General features: G+C 43.8%; 1 protein-coding gene across 1 annotated transcript in view; it reads left to right on the top strand.

Moving 5' to 3' along the window:
* Nucleotides 1–6,134: 6,134 nt before the first annotated feature.
* The window catches only part of LOC308064590 (patched domain-containing protein 4-like), a 44,125-nt gene continuing 27,261 nt past the window's right edge, over nucleotides 6,135–22,998 (top strand). The window contains exon 1 of the mRNA XM_080389260.1: nucleotides 6,135–18,915. Within this exon, the coding sequence (XP_080245386.1) occupies nucleotides 18,316–18,915 (600 nt within the window). The 5' untranslated portion in view covers nucleotides 6,135–18,315. The remainder of the gene's footprint in view (nucleotides 18,916–22,998) is intronic.

Here is a 22,998-nt window from a genome sequence, read left to right as displayed (position 1 = left end):
TAAAAAGACAATTCCATGAGTCTAACATTCACAAACTCTACCGGTCCCAAACTTAGGAAACGACAGGGATGTTGTTTAGAAAGCTTATGGACTTAGAACTGGAGATAAGGGAAAAAAATAAATTACCTTGTCATTGAAAAACAGGATTTTTATGTCTGTTACGGTGGCTATACCGAAGTGTTATCTGATATCCCTCACGAACTGTGCACGTTTCAGAGCTAGGCAGTACCACAAAGCCCTTTGTGCCAAACTTTCCCCTTCTGGAGCTACAGATAAGCAATTTTGAGGTGATCAAACAAAATCTGAGGTATTGGAAACTAGAAATGGTGGAGGCAAGCATGGCAAGATTGCCATCTTTGCAGGCAGGAAGGAACATGAAACTAAAGAGAAGAGACTGTAAAGCTGCCAGATTAATACCTATAGCCTCCTTACCATGGTTGCACATTACACTAGAAATTCAGTCCCTCAGTAGGAAGCAGCTTTCTAAATAAAACTAAAAATATTGCCTCTGCTTCTAAGGAACATCAAAATCCCAAAGGTAGGACTTCTGTTCTCCAGGTGAAGGCTCCCAGGAAGCCTCTATGCTTGGATTATGGAGGGTGACAGGAGCAGGAAACCTACGCTGCAGGTAAAGACTAAATAAAAGTGGTAAAACTAGAGAGGGAACAGTCTTGCAAAGCTACATGTCAGATTATGAAGAAGGTGGGAGTTGCTGTATGGGAGCTATGGTGCGTTTTATAAATTAAGTTGAACTAGTTGGTCAAAATGCTGCTACAGGCTCTTAGCATTGGAACATTTTGATCAGCTCTCTATCCTGGGAAGTAAGTCTGTGAATTTTATTAATTGACTGCAAAAGTCTCTGCGTTTCATAGATTGTTTTTTATTATAATGTGAGAAATCATTAGTTAGGCTAACAAGAGGAGTGGTTCTTACAGGTTCTTTAAGTAGAGGAGTTATCACTACCCCTAAAACAATATGTTTGAGACATTGAGAAACCGTCTCTGTAGTTTCTTCCAGGAAGCACATATTTCTTGAGGTGTCAGCAAACTATAAACAGTGGCTTTTCGCTCAATCCAAAATTTGATAAGTGCATTTGAAAGATTTTTTGTTTGTTTGTTTGTCACTGGAAACACTACAAAACGCTATGGCAGAATGTACATAATTTTCACGTTACATGGGGTTGGTTTTGTCAGTAACCTTATCTAGCCACTCTTAGAGCCTTTACTTCATGAGAAGTAAATTGATACAAATTAATGCTGGGTTTTGTTTACGTTCTATTATAAAATTTCATTACTGGGCATATGCTTAGGGTGATAATGTCCCATAAGGTGCATGGTATAACCAGGTTAGTCTCTTACTTTGTTTCCAGGCACAGTAAAATAATTACCAGCACCCACTGGGAGGCTGTGATTCTGCAGTGACAGCTTGTCCCGTGTTCTTTGCGTATGTACCAAGCCCTGCTCCAGTACCAGGAGGGAAACAGGCCTCCTGTTTATCCCGTTGCCAAGACTTTTCCCTCCAGCACCCACTCTTCTTTACCAGGTACGTGAGCTGGTGCATCCTACGAATCACCACCTGTGTGTTCCAAGATCTGCCCTACCTTGCTTCAAGCCTTCGGTGGTGTAAGGCTGGAAATACCCACAGAACTGTAAATTCAATGCCAAAATTTGCCTAAGAGATAATGTCAGTGCAGTACAGTACTGTGACAGGATAATGGTCTCCTGACACAATAAAACTGCCAAAAAGAAGCCAAGCAGTTTATAGATAATAAATGTCAAGACGGAGGTAGATGTTTATTTTCAAAGCATCACAAGCCTATTATCCTGTCAGACCATCCTGTTTCAATTTCTTTATTTCCATTATACTAAATGAATAAAGAACAGTCAGGAATGAGCTGTCTACAAGGCCAATCACAAGCCTGTTCAGCCTGACGGCTCCAGCAACTCATTAGCTCACCTCAACATATGTCCTTATTGTGGAGCTGCATTGCTCTGCATCACTGATACGTGTGCTTCAGATGAACAGAAATCCATCCGTCTCTTCCAGTAGGTGTTTGCCTCCCAGCCATAAAGTTCTCCTTGGTGTTAAATCATCTTCACTTCCATGAAGGGGGGCACAGATGGAGGAACCAAGGGGAAAAAAGTTGATCCCTGCTGGCATCTGTATCAGCTTGGCAGAGATGAGCATTAAATGGGTCTTTAGAGGGGGCACATGAGGGTCGTGGTCAGGCAGGCAGGTATGTATTTGTGCAGGTACAATGGCCACAAGCTTCTAGAAGAGGATAACAGGTATCTTCATTTATGTCCGCATTGCTAATAGAGGTGGGCTGAGTAAATCCAGTGTCACCTCTTACCTTGACTTCTGTTTCCTCAGATGAGCATTATGCATTGTTCACTCATCTTTTGTTGTTGGTTGTTGTTGTTATTCAGCAGTAAGTATGTGTTTTATGGAATGGACCAGTAAAAACAATCTCTGCCCCAAAAGATGTCACCATCTGGAATTAGAAGAAATCTTTCACATTTCTGAACAGAAAAGAGACATGGAAAAGGAGTTGCTTGTGCTTTTATTTGCTGCTGCATATAACAAAATTCAGAAGTGCTAGTGGGTAAGATATCATGAACAAGCCACACTGGCATGGGTCTGGAGAACGTACCTGAAAGGAAACAAGCTGGAGTATCTGAAATGGGGTGAAAATGGGGTTTCCAAAGGAGAATACACTGAGAAGTCAAGACCATCATGCGAGAAGAATGCTGTGGCGACATTTGGTCTCGCAAACATTATTTATTTTGTGTGCAGCTTTCCATTCACCAACTAAGTGAAGTCAAAAGGCCTCCAGAAAAAGAAGCGTGACAAAAGGAAACTCTTGGCAGCTTTATGTGCAGAGAATACCAAGGGCACAGTATTAACCTTCACACTTCCCACTGGTCCCTTTCTTTCTCCTCCTTTGCTGGTTTTCTTGAGGCTGCTCCACCTTCTCCTGAGGCAATGGCATTGCATTAACAGTTTTTACTCCTTCTTTCTTTAGGACTGAAAGAAAAACACCCAAGATAAAGATAAACTCACCAAGAGGAGAGCTCATTTGAAGATGAGCCCTAATAGCCCCTGGACGGCAGCCTGGGCTTTAACTTATGTATTGCCTAGGAATGCCAGAACATCCAATGGTCGGTGTGTGAAAAATGCACTTCCAGGGGAAAGACTGATCTGGGAACCAAGGGAAAGTGCCAGGCTGTCCTGATGAGGCTGTTTCAGGATTATTTCATGGTAGATAGATGCAGCCCTTTGTGCCTGCTGTGAATTGCAATTGCATCTGTCCACAGAGTCTTGTTAATTAACATCAATACAGAATGGGGACAGACTTACCGAAACATTCCACAGTTCCTGCCCAGAGGGAAGCTCCCATGCCCTTCCTGACAGGGTTTTCAGCCCCATTGCAAGGAATGATGTCTTTGGTAGATGATCTGGAGGCATGATGGTAGCTGACAATGCAAATGAGCCTCATAGTCTCTAAGAAAACATTCACCTTACCTGACTTCAGCCATCTGAAGGTTAGGGATCTGGTCTGAACTGACCATCAAGGAGCCATCAATAGTCCCTGGAGACAGATAGTCACGTCCAAAGGTTATTTCATCCCCATCTAACAAAAAGTTCTAAGATAAGTCTAAGACGAATCTCCTGGTGAAGACATCTTTTTGATGATTATTAAGGGACCGACCTAACTAGATGAGACTAGGCACATCTTTAAATAGCTAATGGTAGGTGAGTTGTAACCTGTCCCATAAATGAATTCCATGACTTCTTAATGCGTATTATTTCAATATTGCAATACAAAATACACTGTGTAAACTGAAATCACAGGAAAAATGGATAGATAATAAAATGCTAAAAACCAATTATATCAGATGAAATGGTGGGATTTAAAATTATGTTTTTCTTTCAATAATAAGTGTCCTTAATATTTAATTTTAAATTCTGACACCTCTGTTAATCTACTTAGGATAAGCTAGAAGTGGAATATATAGCTACTGCCATTTATATAAATCATTTAAATTAAAACAATTTCAAGCAGTTCAGGGTACTTACCAAAGTTATAAAAATGTGAAACCATTTAACCTGTAAAAACCATTGAGCAAGCAGCAGGAAGTGGAATTTGTTAAAGAGCTAAATTCATGTGATTTGTCACTAAGCCCTGTGTCAGTGCCGAGTATTTTCTGTTTATACCCCTGATATAGTCAGCTTGTTTAGGTGCTGGCATGTTCAAAGTGAAGAAATCGACTGGGAATCAGAAAAGTGGGAAAATTCTTTATTCCTGTCTGGAAGGATGAGATCTGCTACTGTACTGCTATGGTAATGTCTTGTGGAGCTCTGAAGCGATCTTTTAAATTTGTTTGTACAGATTATAGTTTAACTTCATCCTAGATGCAACACTTGTTGTTAAAAGCTCTCCAACTCCACTTATGCATCTTGGACATTTAAAAAAAAATCATTTAACTAATAAAAAAGATTTTTAAAAACCTTGGTTTCTGTACTTTAATTAAATTCCTGGATCCATGTGAAAGCCTTTTGGCACTTACTGTGTAGGGGGAGCGGAAGTTAATTACATCTTTAGAAAATAAGAAATTTGCCATTCACGCTTTTTCAGCAAAACAGAAATTAAAAAATACAGAACCTAAATAAGGTTGGACAAGAGGAAATGGCCTCAAGTTGTGCCAAGGGAGGTTTAGATTGGATAATAGGAAAAATTTCTTCACTGAAAGGGTTGTCAAGCATTGGAACAGGCTGCCCAGGGAGGTGGCTGAGTCACCATCCCTGGAGGTATTTAAGAGACACATAGATGTGGCATGTATGGACATAGTTTAGTGGTGGACTTGGCAGTGTTAACAGCTGGACTTGATGGAAGTCCAAGATGGAAACGTCTTTTCCAACTTAAACTATTCTATGATTTTATGATTCTGTTCTGGGTTATTCTGTGTATTTTCTTATGTAAATGCACATAAATAAAGAATATCCTGTATTTGCAAAAGAGTGTCCCAGATTCTGCCAACCACTGAAGAACTGAAGACAACTATAAGAGCATATATATATATTATGAATGTTTTTTCTTTCTCTTTCTTTTTTTTTTTTTCTTAGGAAAAAAAGTACCATCTGGGATTTCCTTTTTTTTGGTGTTTTTTTGTTGTTGTTTGTTTGTTAGTTTGTTTTGTGGGTTTTTTGTTTTTGTTTGTTTTGTGGTTTTTTTGTTGTTGTTTGTTTTGGGTTTTTTGGTTTTGTCCCTGAGAAGGGTGAGACTGGAGAAACAGGATCTGCTTCACAGCTGATGACTTTTGCATTTTGCAACCACACTGTTGTTCAGTTCAGGGACTGTTGTTCAGTTCAGTTCAAATCAGGGACTACTAGGAAACTTGTAGCAGACTCACAAAACCTTCCCGTGTTGGAGACTGGACCACTTCTCTAGTCAGTAAGTGCCTGTCTGTTCTCTGTGTTAGAAGGTTTCAGTGCAATATCCCACAACCTGCTTGCTGAAGTTTATTACATGCTACCCTAGTTACCAAGGACATGCAAAACGCATTATTTTTTCCTTTTTTATATCTGCTTTCCATATATTTGCAGAAGACCATTACGTGCCCTTTGTTCTTTGCCTTTGCACGTGCCTACTGCAAGGAATATTTTCCTTAAAGAGAGCAGTACTGTCTGGAGAAGGAAAGTAAATAAGTTAAACATGAAGGACTGAGAAGTGTGAAGAGGGAAGACAGTTTTGGATTGTGAAGGAATGTCATAAATACTTGGGAAGGGGAAGGAGTGTCATATTCTCAGAGTATCACATAACATTCCATAAGTTGTCCTAATATGCAAAATACTTCATGATCTTGGCATGGGATTCCTAAAAGACAACCTGTTTTTCTCCTTTTGGCAAGAGAAAGCCATTCACAGCAAAGAGAGGGCAATCAGGTCAGCTTATAGCAGAGCCCTGTGCAATTAGTTTACTGAAATTCTACTTCATAGTCTTTCACCATGGCACAGTGTGTAACTGGAACAGCTCAGCAAAGGTGAAAGAGGCACCTAATGGGTTGCACAGCCACTGACATTTCAGCTGGGCAACTTGACTTCACAGGAGGTAGAACCAGAAATATTTTTGAAAAGTTTTAATTGTTGTTGCAACTTAATTAAAAGCCATTAATACCAAACTATGAGGTTTCTGACTCAGTGAGTTGCTCAGACACTCATTTTCATTCTGATGATGACAGAATCTTGAAGTCAAATCCAACAATTACATTTAGCAAAGAACACAGGAGGAAAAATACTGATCGAAGCATCAATTCATGGTTTGTTGAGGTATTGTAGTGGAATGAAGCTGGGTTAATTAGCATTGATAATATACAGCTGTGGGCTGGCTTGGGGTGGGGGTTGGCTGATGTAGATAAGGTGCAGCTGTGGCTGGTTCTGTTAAGTGGTTGAGAGCCAATGAAGAGAGAGCAGATGAGGAAGAGGTGGAGAGAGGAAGAACCAAGAACAGAGAGAGCGAGTGGTCTGGATGAGGTGAGGAGAAGGCAGCAGAGGGATTGTATGAAGAATATGCTGGTATGAGATGGTAAAAGGCCTTGTTGTAGCTTGATAGTTTGAAGAGTGCTGCGATAAGGTATGCTATCTCATGCCTTGCAGCAGAACCTGCTTGTCATGAAGTCAGTCTGATGCATTTTGCAGCTATTTCTTGGGTAAATGGTATGAGAGAAGTGGGCACTGATTCCTGAAACTTGCTATTGTATGGATCTGAATTCGCAAGGCAGAGAGGAAGAGGGTCCTATTGCAATGGCAGGGGTTTCTGCAACTTGAGGGGTACAGAGGCAGTGATGATTGATGTCTGCTTTGGGGTGGGAGAAAAGGGATGGCCACACTACGAAAACACAGGACTTACCTTGTCTCCTTATGGTTTCTCATGTATAAGCAACAGAAATGGTCCTTCAACAACTGAAACAGAGGTGACCTTTCTTGGCCAATAGGTAGAAATTAAGGCTGAGGGTAGACTGGATATCATGAAACAACACTGAGATACGATCTTTAGCATCTGGTCCTTGAATCATGTTCTCTGAATTAAAACTTCAAGTATGGACCATACATTACACTGGCCAAATCAAGTTATATTTCTGGTTCATCTCTATAACTTGCGGCAACGCTGAGGCTGAACTGTGTCAGGCCTTAAAGTGTAAGTTGAAGGTTTATGTGGCATCTGTCAGGGACACATCCCTTATGACATTTGGCTATTTTGGAAGCTGCCTGATTTTGTTGAAACATATCCAGATTGTGATACAGTAAACACCCTCTTTTATTAAAAAATACCTATCAATCCAGACATTCCATGTCTTAAGACACCCTCTCTTAAGGTGATTATTATCTGAGTGTACAAATGTGCATTTAGTTTAACTGCATGCATGTCTTCCTATTTCTATTATATTCTCCAGTCTCTTCAGCCCTCGCCCCGTTTGATCCCATGTGCAAGTGTAACGCTCATACTCCCTGTTTCATCACCGGCATAATACAAAATATTCAGCAATACCTGATCAAAGAAAGTATTGAAAAATCTGTCACAGTACATGCATTTGGAAAATGAACCAATCATAGTTGTTTTCAGGCAGTCATTTTCTAACCAGTTTTTCACCTGCCTTACTTCAGTTTTATCAGGATCATCTTTCTCCAATTTGTGAGAAAACAGTACGAAACAGCATCAGCAGACATCCTAGAGTCAAATATTTAACTACTGCTTCCTACCTGTCTTGAAGCCCACTGAAGAAGGAATTGACACTTTTATTTCCTTAACAAAATGACACCTCTGCTCATCTCTCTCTGTGAGCTTTCAGGTAGCCATTGTTTCATTATGCCTGGTTGGCTGGCTGGTCAGTATCCTTTGGCTTCCTATTCCTCCTACTCCCTTTTCTAAAATGTCCACTGTATTAGTTGTTTCCTGTCTTCCAGGACCTCATCTGACTTCTAGGAGTTCACAGACACCTGATGATAACACCAAGAAATTTTTCCACAAATTGTCAGAGAATCCAATTTAATATGTGTTCTCTACAACCTCTTCTATTTTTCGTTCTACTTTGATTTTTATTCCTTTGTTTCCGACATTCATTTTTTAGCCATCTGATTTAATTACACTTAACCTTCTTGCTGGAAATGGAAGCAAAAATGCTATTAAATATTCAAGCCTTGTTAAGGCTTTCAACAAGTAAGGCAGAGAAGCAGTTTATTAAGATATGCATCTTGGTAAAGGATGAAGATAATCCAGTCTAAGAAAATGTTAATGAGTTTGATGTACAGCAGTGTCCACTTCCTCAGGGGATGATCTGAACCATCAGAGGTTTCCCTTCCCCTGGCCAATAGGAGTAGATTCTTGGGAGTGATGTGGGCTGTGAGGGAGGACTGTCCTCGTGCACAGCAGCTCTTAGAAACCCGAGGTCTTTGGCAAGGGCTAGGATTCACCACAGGCAGAAAAAGCTGGTTAAAGCAGATGGTTTCAGAGAACCACTAGATGCACAGGTGGAAGGGAAGAGAAGGAGGAGAGGTGGGAAGCATGTGTGTAGCAAGGTGGTCTAAGTCTGAAGCAACAGTGTTAAAATTCCTGTGTGTAGGTGCTGTTCAGGTCAGGTCATAATTGCCTGTCGAACTTCCCACTATTCTAGCTCTCTGTACTAATTCTCCCATTTCAAAACTAACAGGCTTATTTGCGACTGGAGCATTTTTTTCTGCAGGTGCTAACTCTCTCCTTTCCTCTGTATTCCTCTTCTCCTGTAGAAGTTGCCTGAAATTACACCCCTGGGTTTGACAAAGCTACTTAACACAATCACAAAAAACCCTAGAGAGGCTAAGTCTTAAAACACAGGGAGGTTTGCAGGCCGAGGCAACTTTCATGCCCAAGAGTATCTAGAAAGTATTTTCCAAAGGAACAGAATCCAGGGGATGTTCCAAAGGGTGGGAAGCCTGCTGATGTGTGCCAATAATCACAAATGATGAACGAGATCTCCTGAGAAAGCCAGTATAACATCAATAGCACAACCAATACAGGGAAAAAAAATCAATACAGAATTAATAAAGAATAAATAATAGGGAATATCATTAATTAATACAAGTCACCAAAGTTTTACAGACAACATGTCTTATAAAACAAATGCAATTTAAATAGTTGATGATTTTCCAAGGCTGGCTAATTAAGGTAACAACAAAGGTATAATCTACTTAGACTTCTGCATGGCGTTTGACTTTCTTCTGCATAACATTTTGACTAAAAGATTAGCTCCACATAATATCAATAAGGCACATGTTAAGGAGATTAAGAACAGGGTCATTCTCAAGCCTGCAAAAGGGTTTGTCAATGGGAAATGGTGATGGAAAGAGGATGCTCTTAGTAGGGTTCTGCATAGACTGTTGCTAGGTCTGTTGCTATCCCATATTTCTGGAAGGCAGTTTGCAGTCACCATTGGTAATATTTGCAGATAACACAGAGGCTGTCAGCATGCTAAATAATGCAGGGAATGGAGCAGCAGTGCACAGCGGTACACATCGCTCAGTGCGTGGATCCCAGACAAGGTTATGTCGCTGATGACGAGGAGGAGTGGGGAGGAGGATTCTCGGGGTTTAGCGCGTGAATGGCTCAACAGGAGCAGAGGTGTGTCAGGAAGGGAACTGCAACCTCTGCAGAGAGCAAGCTAGCAAATAGGGCAGGGAGATGAGTCTTCATTGAAGGACACAATTTTTTGCCTTTCGCTGCCCCCCCAACACTTGCATGTGGTTTTCCTAATGTATCTTTTCCTTAGGAGGGATCCTGCCTGCCTGAGTTGACCTCTAAGCAACACGGGGATTTTTGGCTCCTGTCAGAGCAGTCCTACAGTAAGTACCTAAGTTCCCAGGCAAGCAGTGATGACAGATGCCCAGCAGGCCTTGAAAGGAAGATCTGCTTTATCTAATTTAGGTGATTAAATGTAGGCAGGCAAGATCTCTCCTTGGAGGCCTCCAGAGTACCCTGCCTATCTCCACTGACCACCCTGGGAAATGCAGCTTATCTTTTGGAAGGAACTTGACACCGAGTCAGATAAACTGGATCGCATCCCCTGTGAAGCCACTTGGCCTATATAAATCTATAGTCTCTACTGATAGTGGAATGTCTACTGTTCCCTCACAGATGCTGGCTAAGCAGCCTTTCTTGCTATTAAGTTCATTAAATTAGTGCAACAAAAATCTGATACTACACACAAGAACCATCTTTATATAGTGTGTAATACTGTGTCAAAAGTTAAGAGCGTGCAGAGTTTTCATTAAGGCCAAGACATGTCCTGAATTAAAATCACATTTTGCCAGGAATTTACGGCATGAAATGTGAATTTCCAGCTGGTGTAAATGGGGACAAAATCACTGAGTTCCTGATTTTATGGAGAAATAATGGTCCTTCTATTTTCTAAGAGTATGCTTTGCTTTTCTCTTTGCCTGTCTCTCAGTTCCAGTCATTCATAATCCACTCATCTATTTTTCTATTTTATAGCCATCCCACAGGAGTAATGTGAGACATAATCAATCAGTATTTGTAAAGCACTCGGAGGCTATCAGGTGGAAGGAAGTGTATAAATGCAAATTGTTATGATTGCTCTTACATTGCTGCCAAGGGACCTGCAAACAGAATCAGGCCCCCATATATTCAGATATACACAGACTTAGTCACATCTTGTGAAAGCAGCCAGAAGATAAAGGTGAGGTGCTGAGGAAGTGTAGGAAGATAGAAGCTTAATAAAATATAGGAAAAGATCGTTCAGGGATTGTTTATGGGTTTAAGATTGAATCTTTGCTCTGCCACAGATTTTTGCCCAGTTTTGCTTCTAGCACTGTCTACAATACTTAATTTTGGAGAATAATTAATTTGCATTGTCTATACCGGTCTACGTTGCTCGTAATGTAATGACCTAGTCTTTCTGGGTTCTTCTTACAGTTAGTGTATTCTAATATAGCTTTTTATGGTACAATCCATGTGACCATTATTAGGCATCCACTTAATGACAAGTAGATCTCACATGGTAAGAGAAATCATGCCCAAGCATTTCTCTTTGCTGGTTATACATTGTCTGGGATAGACCCAGACAGCTGCCTCAGACGTAGGCACCTACATTTGATTAGGCAAATCCTATCCTATAATTTCTTCAGTCAGTAGATTGAATGGTGCCAGGGAACATTCCCAAACACTGGAATGCAATCATCTGTGTTCTTCAGTTTTTAGCATAGTGCCTGGAATGATTTGGCCCAAAACAATCAGCACTTTCCCAGCACATTCCTGAGTGTGGGTCGGGACCCAGCACCAGCCAGAGACCATTCCGAGCCGTCGGTCTGGATGCAGCTACCCTGCTCCACAGGCTGAGATACTTTAACGCTATAGACACAGCCAGGCTGGGCCAGGTGGCCCCAGGGCTAGAACACGGGCCCTGGCACTGCTTGGTTTAGTAGGACAGTCACATCCACACCTCAACACCCACCACAACTGTGGCTGGGACCATTCAGTCATTCGCCATAATTATTTTTTTCGGGATCACCAGGTGATCCCGAGTGGACAGGAGACTTACAGCCTTGCTGGGTCTGAGCCATTTGAGTATCATCCCACAGGAACAATGTGGCAGAGACAGGAACGGGACCAGATTCCCTGCAGGTAACATTCAAATGCTTCACCCTCCTGCAGCCACTGTCCCACTGGTTTTCAGTTTATTTTTAGGGGTGTTTTTTTGTTTTGTTGGTGGTGGGGTTTTGGGGGGTTTGGTCGTGGTTTGTGTGTGTGTGTTTTTCTTTTAAAATTCATTTTTTTCATTTTTTTAAATACTCTTTAAAAGACAGAAAGAAAGAATCTGGACTGAGACAACTTGCAGAGGCACATAACCATGTAGGTTTTACCTTCGTGAAACAGGTTTTCTGGGTCCCTATTATAAATATGTTAAGGCAATGCAGCTTTTAAGGATAATAAAGTACTTTATCTTGAGACTTTTCCTATGTAATAAATTAATAAGTTTTCATGCTCCTTTTTACCTGTTTTCGAAACCACCACGCCTTTCACGTCATGAAACAGCTAACTAAACTGCTAGGTGAGATTTATTGCATACCTCTTGATTTCATGTCAGTCTAAAGAAATAAAATCTGGAAGCTGACTGCACTTTGCTCCTTCTTATCAGTTTCTGTAGCAGCTTCTCTTACTGCATTCAGCCCTGTCCTCAGAGGACTCGCAGCAAAGGCCATCTCAGGCCATCTCTGAGAAGGCAGGCTAAGGCTGGCAAAATTATCAGAGGCGGCCTGTGATAAAGGAGAAGCAGGAAGCCTCTTTGGAGGACATCTTATGAAGGTGGTCTCTTCTACAAGACCTATAATAATGCCTTTCTGTTCTGGACCCGCCTTTCAAAACAGAAAATAATGCTGCTGTATGGCACCACCCTCTGACTTGGGCTAAATAACACTGCTACCCTCCGTTCCCAACGAGAAGGTGAAATAACACAAGGCAAGTATCCAAGACGTTGTCAGACCAAAGACCATTTCTTTGCTTACTGGGATTCCTGTATTCAGGAGTGTCTTTTCCAGCTTCCTTTAGATCCCTAGCATTAAAAACACATTGTAGTAGCTTCCCCAGTCATCTTGAAAACCCACAGGACAGATAAGGTCTTGGTATCGAGCCCTTAAGGGAGGACCCGGGTAGCAGGTATAATTCACGGTTCCAGAGATCTCCACCTAGAGATGGGTTGTAGCAGACAACTTTGTTTTCAAAGTACTTTTCCAAATAGACAGGGACATGAAAATAAAGACATATGGTGATGGAAGAAACAAATATTCATTGTTAGCCTTTTATGATAGCAGGAAGCACAGTAACAAGAGCTGAAAAGACGGGGTTTAATTTTTGCAGAAGTAATAAGGAGAAACACATATGGGAGCATATTTGTTTGATTTTTTTTCACTCATCTGAGGTAGCTTCCTCAGTCATTCCCATTTTCTCCAGCTGAATCAATATTTTCTCTCTCACAAAAGAAAACAAAACCACAACTTAACCTCCCTACCCACACAAAACATATTACTTAACTGCCTGCTGCTCCCAGTTATCTTTGCAAGCTGTCTTCTTTCAGCAGTTTAATTTTTCAGTCCTCTCAAGAAATATCATACATTAGTATTACGCATTTTATGGTGCTTTTACTTGTCATGGATCTCACAGCTCCTTGCTAACACTGGAGGCTTTTATCACGTAGCTATATTTGCTTAGAAAATGGCAAGTATATTTTTCCAACAAAAATAAAACCACCTAAACAGGAGCAAAACAAGCTTATTTCTTTCTAATAAATTTCCAAGAAGGTTTCCAATTTTTGCTGAGAAACTGGAATTTAGAAAGATTTGCAGAATTAATCACAAAAAAAGGTATTTAAAATGTGTTCCTAAAAGCTTGATTTTTGAACTGACAGTTTTTGCTTTTCAAAACTAAAAAAACTTGTTTGTTGTGCAAGAGACGAAACAATCTGCTAAATATATGATAAAACAGTGGGTTTATGCCAAATATTTTTCAAAATCTGTTTTTCATATGTGAAAATATCCATTAATTTTATTCAACAAATATTAACCCTTTGAAAACACTGGCTCGGCAGTCTTTACTTGTGTGAGCAGTATTTTAGCAACTTCACCAACTGCCCTGCAGCTACCTAAGGAAACAACACCTAGTTGGGAGAATAAATCTTATATAATAAAGCCGGACATTTGAAAATATAGCAATACGTAAAGGATCTGATACTTGCTTCCTCCCATGCAAGAGTTCCAAAGGCTCTTTAACATTTAATAAGATACTTTATATACTTTAATAAGATACTAAAATACTCTTTAGTATCTACTCCTTTTGTTATTACCACTGCAACACACTTGGTCTTTTCTAGCAGCCTGACTGCCCATGCTTTTCTTCAGTCTGTCTCAGGTTTTTCTGTTTAAAATCTCCAAAGTCAATGGGTGCAGGTTTCTGCTCCTACTGCACCTGACACCCTCCCTTGAAGGCACAAGGTGCCTCAGTGTTTCACACCCTCCATTTCTGCAGCTGGCAGGGTTTACTCATCTGTTTTCAAAACCACCACATAGCACAAGAACAAAACAGCAAATACAGCCACAGTAACCAGAGTCTGGGGTGTTTTTCCCCTGAAGGGTCACCCCAGGTCTTACACCCTTTCTCCGCTGCTCTCATCCCCCAGCACCATGCACAGATCCTGTCTGTCTCCCCCTTTCCACCCCTGCCCTCTGTGCCTGGCTCCTGTGTAGTGCTAGCTCTGCAGTTTGAGGAAGTTCAGAACTTAAACAAGAGCTGCTAAACAAGAGCTGCTAAGGGAGTTTCTCTTAAAATCCACATTTCTAAAAAACAAACTATCACACCAGAGTTTTTCTTTCCCAATTTGAAGTACAAAATCTTCTAAGTGTGTGAACGCGAACCACTAGTCGGTCTGAAGTCTGTTTTATTTACCCTTATATTCACAGCCCCTGTGGCTATTCTGAGTTATTCCTCTGCTTTTTCACTACTTAATGTCTTTTTGTACCATTAATTTTTACTATATCCACCCAGCTATTAAACCGTAACAACTTAAAATCACTGTGTCAATAGGACTGTTTGTAGCTTCACTTGCTTGTGAATAAGCGTATGGCCATCTGTCTCTTGGGCACCCAGCTCTACCTTCAGTACCTAATCAGTGCACCTATGCCAACACCTCAAGCCCATTAATAATTCTTACTTAAGCAATCAACAGGTTTACCTGAGCTGAACACAGTCCCCAGTCCAACCACACCAGGGTAACACAGAGGGACCATTCCCTACCTGCTTTAAGGTATCTCTGCAAGTCAATGTGTATTGCTTTGACTTTCTGCTATGTGATGGTTTTTTTCCAAAACCACATATACATTTTCCTGTGCTGTAATCCCTTTTTTTTTTTTTTTTTTTTTTGTGCCAGAACATTTTTTCCCAAAGCTGTCTCTCCTTTTGTGAGTAGGCAAGAGGCAAGTCCAATTATTTTCCCCAGATACAGTTGCATTTTTTCCAAGCTGAATCTTTTTCAAATATTTCTGAGTGTTTCAAATCTCTCTGTGTTGTGTTATTTCTCTGGGCTCCAGGCTCTGTGAACCATCATTCAGTTCCCCCAGCTAGCATCCCTGACACGTTGGTTATTCCCCTTTAAAAAGGATTCATTGGATGACACCAGGGAGGATATATATAACAGCATATCCCAACACTGTTCTCAGAAAAGGTGCTGATGCCCTGCTTGTTTCTGAGATGTACTTCAAACTGACTCTTTACATCCTCCATGGATTTTGCCATTTGAGATGACCAACCTAATGCATTGATCACTTCATCATCCACATTACCTGCAGGGGCACTAATGCTGAATTGCACTTTGTTACTGGGTACTCCAAGGGACAGGCAAGACCAACCGCCAGTGCCCTTTGGCAATATTGCTTTATTTTCCTGCTCAGGAAGGAGGCAGCGTGTGCTCAGTCACACCTGTCATTGTACATATTTATTCGCCCTCTCTTTGCATGGTCTGTGCTTCAGGAATGCTGTGACTGAATGCTCCACTGCAGCATCCTGGGCAGACAGAAGTTTTCCAAGCCTGGGAAAAGCTGCAGAAAAAACTGATCCTTTGCCATATATTATTCAGGTACTAGAGAAACCTGTTCCTTCTAGGGACGTACAGACTTTTTGTTCTGTGTCCTGAACAATTCCTGTGGTCAACACGAAGATCTGGCCGGCTTCCTGGGAAATGATCAGCTCTGTTGAAGGCTTACTGGGCAAGGCCACAGCAACCAAGAGAAGTGATTGCAGCTGCCAGGCCAGGTACCAACACCATATAAGCCATAGAAACAGTAAGTACCAAGGACACAAAGGCTCCAGGCAGAGCTTCTGCAGCCTGTGTTGAAGCCCACAGTGCCAAGGTATCCCTGCCAGCAGCGCCCATAGCTTAGGTACGGTGACACACTCTGTCAAAGGCTATTACAAGCCTGCGTGTGTAGAAATGAGGAATCAGGTTCCGACTTCCCACTCAAGGTCTCATGTGTGTAAGTACAAAGGCTCAATAAAGCCTGTGCATTTAGACTTTATTCACTGGGAGTACTCAACCATTGGCATAAGTGCACCATAAAATAGACAAAGAGCTGTAATTTGTACCAATGGAGCTTAGCATTTCTGGGGGTTGTGGAGGCAGATTTCCACCATGGGCAATGTTTTAAAGATAAGCAAATAGGAGGCTGATGGGACCTTTTCTACTGAATTTCCCACCTTCGACCTCTCTTTCTTGTTGCCTGTAAAAGCTCCAGCTCATTTGCAAGCACCTCCAGATCAGCAGTATCTAGGCCACTAAATAGAAGCAGCCTGAGTTTGAAAGGTGTGCTGTGCTTGCAGCAGCCATTCAAATACCTAAAACTTAAACTAGTTTTACCAGGGTGGTTGTGAACCTTAGCCACTGATTTCAGTCAGGTTAGGTTTCCAACGCAATGCTCCCAGCCTCCCTGTTGCATCCCTTAGAAGAATTTCACATTTCCCCACTTCAGCAGGACCTCAGCTTCCCAGTCAGAATTGCTGTCCCTGCGACCTAACACAAGCCCTCCAAAGCCCTCAGAGAACGGGGCTGCTTCCCTGCATGTCCCCTTCAAACACACAGGGATGTCGGAACAAAAGGGATTGCTGAATATGCTGGTTTTCTCCAAAACACTACTAATTAGTTCAAGCTGAGCATAGTCAGCTCTTTGCCTAGTCCTGGATCGGACAGTGTGCTAACGGACAGCCTTGAGCTCCCCAGTTTCCACTCTCCTTCCTCCCGTTTTGTGAGAGTTTATTATGGAAGAACCTTGCTCTCAGGCTTTGCACAATGTCCTTGGTCCTGTCCCAAATAAATCAATTTCTGCTTGACAAAACTAGCTAAAATACAGTAGGAGTTTGGTGGAGGGGGGACACACAGAGCAGAGATCTACATTTTTGGGGGTTTGTTTTGTGAGTTAGACTGAAGAGTTAAGTCCAAAGCTCCTGCAAAGCAAGCCTGCCTTTTCTCCTGCCTTGCCGACAAGGGGCTGTCAGGTCTGCTAGGGCTGGACGTGCTGTCCCAAGCAGTCCTGGCCGAAGCTCCTGGAGGAGCGGAGCTTGCTGCCTGGAGAGCTGGCGGGCAGCTCTCCTGCTGCAAATGCATGCATTTCTCTGCTGCTCTCCTTTGGTCCGGGGAGCTGCAGATTTTTTCTCCTCTTATGTAATGGTCTGCTGGTGTCTTTGCTTGGAAAAGCTGTTTTTCAGCTGGAGGTGTCAGGAGCCCCTGGAGTCCCCCTTCTCTTGGGTCACTGCTCAGGGAGGTGCTGGCGGCGGAGGGGGGAGAGGTGCCGGGCTGCCGGGCGGCAGGGGGGAGCAGTTCTGTCCCCCTTCCCTCCCCTTACCCCCAGCCTTTCCCGGAGTCACTGTCCCCCTCGTAGGAGGACGGGGCAGCTCCGCCTGGGCGACCGCGGGCTGCAGATGGAGGAAAGGGGAGAGGTGGCCATCTGGGCTGGCAGCGGTGCGGGTCCCCGGCCCCGCCATCAGCCACGGCGCGGCCGGGGCAGGGCTGGGTGCGGCGGGGGGATGCAGCAGCCGCGGGACCGGGGCACCCAGAGCGGAGCGCGGCTGCTGCCGCTGCTGCTGCTGCTGCTGTGGGAAAGCGCTTCGCAAAGTCTCCGAGCAAAGCTCTCCCTCCTCCGGCAGCCGGCGGGGAGCAGGGGGGGGGCGGCGAGGGAGAGGCACGGTGGGGTCGGGGGGATGTTAAAATGCAGCATCATCCTCCCGCCCCGGCAAATTCCGGCCGCGTGTGTGTGTGTGTGTAGGGCGGAAAGGAGCAGCGGTGCTTTGCGGGGGGGTGGGTGGGCGCTGCCGGCGCTCGGTGCACCGCCCCGAGAACCGGTGCCCGCCGCGGGGCTGCGCGGAGCGGGCACTGCAGAGCCGGCAGCGCTCCCCGTGCAACGCCTGAGCCTCGCCGCCGAAAGGGGGGCACCGGGAGGGGGGGATGCTAGTTGGCTGGGGGGGAGGGTGGAAAGAAGCGGGGGGGAGGAAAAAAAAAAAAAGCAAGGCAAGGACCCCCCCCCCCTCCCCCCCTCCCTCCTCTGCCCCGTCCCTTCCACCCCCGACACACACACACACACACACACACACACGCACGCACACACACCCCATTGATCAATATTTGGCTGTCTTGCTGCAACTTGCTGCAGTCTTTTAAAGGAGTAGTAGAGAGAGAGGGAGAGAGAAAGGGAAACTGACAGGAAGGGGTAAGGAGCTACACATGTCACATGTGCTTTCTAAGACGGCCAGGAGCATCTGCAGGCTGGATCTGGTGGAGGATGCTGCGGCAGGTGATACACAGAGGGCTCCAGTCGTTTTTCTACAAGCTGGGCTTATTCGTGAGCAGGCATCCGGTGTTTTTCCTCACTGTGCCCGCAGTCCTGACCATCATCTTCGGCTTCAGCCTGCTCAACCGCTTCCAGCCTGACACTGACCTGGAGAGCCTGGTAGCCCCCAGCCACAGCCTGGCCAAGATCGAGAGGAGCTTAGCCAGCAGCCTTTTCTCCCTCGATCAATCCAAAAGCCAGCTGTATTCGGACTTGCACACCCCGGGGAGGTATGGCAGGGTGATTCTCCTCTCCAAACCCGGAGGCAATATTTTGCATCAGGCTGATGTGATCCTGCAGATCCACCGAGCCGTGCTGGAAATGAAGGTGAACTACAAAGGCTATAATTATACTTTTTCCCATCTGTGTGTGTTGAGAAATCAGGATAAGAAATGCGTGCTGGATGATATTATTTCAGTGCTAGAGGATCTGAGGCAGGCTGCACTCTCCAATAAGACAACAGCCAGGGTGCAAGTGAGCTATCCCAACACTAAATTAAAGGTATGCTCTTACTGCATGCTTTTGCCAATTAAAGAGGCAGCACTTCATTTCTTGTCCTAAACAGCAAAGAGAAATATAATCCTATCTATCTCTCTATATCTAAATGTGTGTGATCTGGGCTTTCCTCGGGAAGCAGCTGAAACCGGTGCCTTGCTATTGTTCTGTACGAGAAGGGAGGGTGGGGGGACTGTACGCTAACGGACCAGGAGAAGCAGGGAGTGGAGGACAGCCTCCGGACCGGGAGACCTTGCAATGCCTTGGAGGGTTCATACGTCGGGGAAAAGGGACAGGAAGTCGGCGAGGGGCTGGGAGCTGGGCTTTCACGATCACCTTTTCCAGCCCCGCTGCCGTGCTGGGACAATTGATCTCCAATGTGGCCAGAAAAGGCTTTCCTCAAATGCACAGTGAGCTCCTGTATCCCCCTGCCTCTGCGAGTGCCATAGGAGCAGCAGGAGGTTTGGGCCAGGAGCGATTTCAGGTGTCCTGCTTTTTTTCCTTTACCTGCATGCAAGAAGGGGAAGGGAGGTGGAATTTTTTTTCTCTGTGTGAACATAATTAACTCTGCCACTGATGGATGAGCTGGAGTTCTGGGACAGATCCCATCAGCTAGAGGCTTCCAGAAAAGGGGAAACAAGGTAAAAGGTGAAAGAAGTTTCAGTCCTTCCAATTAAAAAAATAAACAATTTGGCACAAATGATCCCAGGAGTATTTCCCTGGCACAAAAGCATTCATCTGCTTTCCCTCTCATCTAGAGCAATCCAGTTCACCAGGGCTAACCTGCTATGGGCAAATAAAGTGCAAAGTTTGCAGGTGGCTGCTGAAAGAAGTTTCTGCGAATTACTATATCTGCTTGCTCCCCCGGGCATTGCACCAGAGGCAGGATTTATTTAACAGATTGTAACAAACTCCCCAGAGTACTAGTTACTCACGGCTCTGGTCATAGGGAAGAGGGTATGGTCCTGCTTGTAAACCAGAGAGGGTCTTTGGGGTTCCCCCTCCCCCTTTTTTCACAGAGATCCTCAAGGATGAGGGAGGTAGTGCTCTCACAAGTACCAGCCAGATCCTGAAGTTACCATTTGTTTCTTGCTGTTCATTTGCCAGGAAAAAGAAGTAAAGCCAGTCTCTGCCCCAGAAACTGAAGAGAAAACACAGATTGATTTTTATTGGTCTTTTTGCTTCAGTAAAAGGGCCAGGTGGGACAGCTGGGGTTTGGTTCTGTTGCTCTAGGTGTTAACAGTAATTGCTTTGTGCAGAGTTGTGGCTGTTTGAGTGTGTGGAAAGGAAAAGGTGTCCTTGCTGCACCTGAGTCCCGAGTGCAAGGCATGCTCAGAAACATGGGTTAGTCTGGATTAAATATCCCTGAACAATTTCTATCTTCCAGTTCACTGCGAAGACCATCCTGCTGTTGCAGAATTAAACTGCTTTCTTCACTTTTTGCTTATTTCTAAAGTCAAGATTCAGCTAGTGCAGTGGAAAACACTGATAAACCAGACTCACATCATTATAAACCATCTTTATACAGAAAGAGTCATTCTACTCTTTCAATCCAGATTGATTTTCTTGTGTAGAGAAACCCTAACTGATCTTGGCGAAACTAGGATGGGGTCACTTGCAATGTGTTGGTTTTTTGTTTGGTTGTTTTTTGTTTTGTTTTGTTTTGTTTTGTTTTTTACTAGGAAAGTGCCTATAGCTCCTCCTCTTTTAAAGACAAAAGCAAAGGAAAAAAATAATATGGTCTGATTAGTGATTTATTGGAATAAAGTGATGGGTAGATAATTCACACAGAGAAAGGTTTTCCCAAAGCACTGATGTCCGATTCTCAGCACTGCCGAATACCAGCCTGGCACCTCCAATCCCCCAAGTAGTTGTTGTGTATCATCTTCTGGATGAAGGAATAAATGCTCTGAAGTATCTAGGTTTAAAGTTGGACAGAGCAGGCAGCTTTCTACCCACTTCTCAGTGAAGGGAGGCAAAGCCGCCAAAATCTGTGACTACACTTTAGAGAAAAGCTAACATTTACAACCCATTTCTGTGGATAGGGAGAGGCCCTGGTGTCACTGAGAAACATGCTTTGCCACAATTTTTCTTTTTCTGGTACAGTAAAGACTTTTGTATGACCACGGTCAGCCCTCAACCTGGCCAGCCTTCAGCTATGGTGTGTTCTTAGAAACTCACCTCCTCTGGTCTCTTTGGCTTCAGCTGCTGGGAGTAAATTACTACTTGGTTTAGATTAATTCATTAGGTCATCTCTGCCATCTCTGTTGTCCCATCTACCAAGGGTTAGGAAGCTGTGAGCAAACATTTCTTGCTTTCCCTCAAGCTATGGCCAAAATCTTGGTTTAATGCAGGCTCCCAGGCTATTTTCTGACCTCCCTCTCTGCACGTCTGAGCAAAGGCTGTAGAAACCCAGGCCTGTGTTGGATGTTTTGGGGTGTCTAGATGTGTTCAACCAAAAATATCCCAGACACTGCATCCACCAAGGTAGATCAGTCTCTGGATGTTCAGCAAAGGGACACAATTCCTGTGGCTGTAGGCTTGAGGTTTTTAAATTTCTTTTTACTTGAGTCATGGCAGAAAGGAGCTAGACCTCATGGGAATGCAAACAAGAGGGACAAATCTGCCTGCCCTTATTCCATGTGGGCCAATGTTCATCACCCTCACCAGTCCTTGACCTTGGGAGCTTCCTCAGTTAAACCATAAAGACCCTTCAGTATCTTTTAGGTTGCCTCACTTTCTCAAAGGACCCATTGCTTGACCAATACTGGTAGATTTTTCTCTGTCTTGGTCTTTTAATAATGGCCTCAGATTGAATAAAGTTCTTCTATGAACAATACGGTGGGTTGATAAGCCATGAGTTTCCAAACTGTGAAGGTGTCCCAGATGTGTTTAGTTCACAGCTGACACGAGTCAAGTGTCAACTTGTACTGGTTTGGGAACCACACTGACAATGTTGAGCTGTCCCAACCTATCTCCTGCTCCATCATTGACAAAAACATCTTGTAGTTTTTTCTTTCCTTCAATCCTGGTGAGCAGCTCTCACTTTGTCCCTCTTCTCATCTCCCGCTAGAGATCAAATCGGTTCACTCCTCTCGGGTGAGGCTGGCTGAAGCCTGGGTGTGGGTGAGCTTTTGCCAGGTCTTTCATGGGAACTTCATGGGAACCATGCGAGCAGGCTTCAGCAAATGCTCCAATTTTGAGACAGCTGTTATTGGGCTGCAAAATGTACTGAAACTGCTTGGCTTTTGCTTAGAAAATCTGGCTGTGAAGGGTAATGACTGTTTAATCATAACTTGCTGTTGTTTTGGGAAAGCTTACGGCCTTGGATACATCTATCTTCACTGCCCCTCTAAGTCAGAAAGTCTTGGTTTCTCCGCTCACCGGAGAAGAAGCAGAGAGATGGCACTTACATTCAGAGTGCAGACTGCAGTGGGGTTTCAAATGCCTGGACTGGTTTAAAATTCACTCTGGCAACACAGGGGTCATTGTAGGCTAGTTTACTCTTCTGAAAGGCCAGGTGAACCAGGCTGTAGGAAAATGCCTTGCTCCCAATGCTTTGGGGACACTGTCTAGCCTGTTCACGGTTATTGCTATGCTACGCTGCAGTCTGCAGCCCAGCCAGAAGAGTGACTTGCCCAAGGTCATGCAGATAGACCGTGGTGGAGCAGGAAAACAATGCTGGATGTGTGAAGTCTTGATGAAGTCTTTTGAGATACGTCCTAGAGCAAGATTGCTTATGCTTTCCCTAGCCCAGGACAAAAAAGCAATATTCCTGTGCTTGGGGTCTGGACTGCACCCTAACCGTAAAGACTGGGCAAGTCTACACTGAGCACTGTCCTTTAGTCATCATACTGTTAAACTGCAAGTTTTGACAAATCTCAGCATCATTTTTGTCCAAACTTCCAGGACAGTGCCTGTGCATGACTCCGCAGATAGCATGGGCACGGGTTCATTCCTGGTTGGTCTGTCTGCTCCATTCTGGGGATAACAGTGTGTCTGCTTGGATATATTGTACCCCTGCCCCCAGAGCCAGAGTATGGTCTAAGGCAAATTTTTTTAATTGGTATAGACAGTATTATTGATTAC

This window comes from Falco punctatus (assembly GCF_963210335.1).
Source record: "Falco punctatus genome assembly, chromosome: 5".
NCBI classification, from domain to species: domain Eukaryota; kingdom Metazoa; phylum Chordata; class Aves; order Falconiformes; family Falconidae; genus Falco; species Falco punctatus.
The sequence above is the reverse complement of the archived record's forward strand: the minus strand, read 5'-3'. Positions and strand labels throughout refer to the sequence as shown.